This window comes from Monopterus albus, unplaced genomic scaffold (assembly GCF_001952655.1).
Source record: "Monopterus albus unplaced genomic scaffold, M_albus_1.0 scaffold2171.1, whole genome shotgun sequence".
Lineage (NCBI taxonomy): Eukaryota > Metazoa > Chordata > Actinopteri > Synbranchiformes > Synbranchidae > Monopterus > Monopterus albus.
In genome coordinates this window covers 1-1604 of record NW_018130046.1, presented here as the reverse complement: position 1 = coordinate 1604, position 1604 = coordinate 1, and the positions used below count along the sequence as shown (strand labels likewise).

Sequence of the window (1604 nt, the reverse complement as noted above, 5' to 3'; positions counted from 1 at the left end):
TCTCTCTCTCTCTCTCCCAAAGCATGAGTGTCACACATACAGTATTATGCCACAGCATTACACACTTACCTCAGGCTGTGGTGGTTGTGGACCTGTAAGTCTGGTGGATGGGCCAGCAGCATCCTCCCCCTGAATCCTCTTCACGATGGCTGCAGAGGCTGGTATTCTTGGAACATGCTGCCTGGTCTGGATGTAGGGTGACACCAGGGCCTTTGGTTGACTGCCGTCCACACGACAAAAGCATTGTATGCCGAGATGTCCAGCATATCGAAGAACAGCACCAGTGGCCAGCGTAGTGTCCTTCTTTTACAGCTGTAGGCAGTCACCATCTTGTCCAAGTTGTCCACCCCACCTTTTGTGGCATTGTAGTACATTATGATCTCAGGTTTTTGGCCACAGATTTTGCCTTCCCTGTGCAGTGTGCTCATCAATACAACATTCTTGTCCTTCTTTGGCACATAGGACACCAGGGATGTGTCAGCCGTGTATAAGAACCTGGATGAATTTAGAGGCCTGCCCTTTGTTTCCAACAGTTGCGGTGGGAGCTCTGGCTTGTTCTTGCGGATCGTTCCCCCCATGGTCAGCTTCCTCTTCAGGAGCTCCTGTCCCAGCTTGTACGACGTGAAGAAGTTGTCGCAAGTAATGTTGTGTCCCTTGAGATTCTGAGACAGGTCCAGGACAACTCTCATCCCTTGATTACGCTCTGAGACTCCTCCCTCAAGTTTCCCTGTGTATACTTGTAAGTTCCAAGCGTATGAGGTAACGGCATCGCAGGCAGCCCAGATCTTGATACCATACTTAGCAGGTTTCGAGGGCATATACTGCCTGAAGGGGCAGTGGCCCCTAAATGGCATCAGCTGTTCATCGATGGTGACATTAGGCCCAGGGTTGTAGAACAGGGGGAGGCGGTGCACCCACTTGTCCCACACCGTCCTGATGGCTGCAAGTTTGTCTTTCTGCCGTCGAGCTGGTCTGTCATCTCGGTTATCAAAACATATAACCCTTGAAATTACTTGGAATGTCTCCAAGGACATTGTTGCCCGGAATATTTCTCGCCCGGTTTCAACAGCCCACAGGGAATGCAGTGATTCTCCTTTAGATTTGAAGACTCCAGCAAGGTAAAGCAGACCAAGGTAGGCATATAAAAGGATATTGTCCATAACCTTCCATTTCTCTCCATAAACACGCCTACCTTCTAAATTTGTGCAGTCTAGGATTATTTGGAGGATGGAATCTGGCATTAGGAGATCAAATGCAGACCTGATGTCTTGGACATGGGTGACTGACATTCTAGTCGGCCCTGGTTGCATTGTTAGCACATTGGAAGAAAGGTGGGGTGGCTCCTTTGATGGGCAAGAAGACCATGTAATGTCACCACTTTTCGACATAAAGATGTCTCCAATTGCCTGCTGCTGATGGGATGCTCCGGGAGCTGGCTCAGCCTAGAGTAATGACAACAAAATAAGTAACAAATGGGAACCAGTATCTATCTCTCTCAGAGCACATTTTATCAAACAGACTGTATTTTGCATATGAATTACAAACCTGTGCCTGCTGCGCGGTTTCTGAGACGTGCATCACAGAAGCACTCCTCGCTCGCTTTC

General features: G+C 48.8%; 1 protein-coding gene across 1 annotated transcript; it reads right to left on the bottom strand.

Moving 5' to 3' along the window:
• Positions 1-45: 45 nt before the first annotated feature.
• On the bottom strand, positions 46-1598 carry LOC109953941 (piggyBac transposable element-derived protein 4-like). Its single transcript, XM_020589377.1, is given in 3 exon segments — positions 46-215; positions 218-1442; positions 1546-1598. Coding segments are annotated over 3 exon segments (1416 nt in total). The 5' UTR covers positions 1579-1598; the 3' UTR covers positions 46-57.
• Positions 1599-1604: the final 6 nt, after the last annotated feature.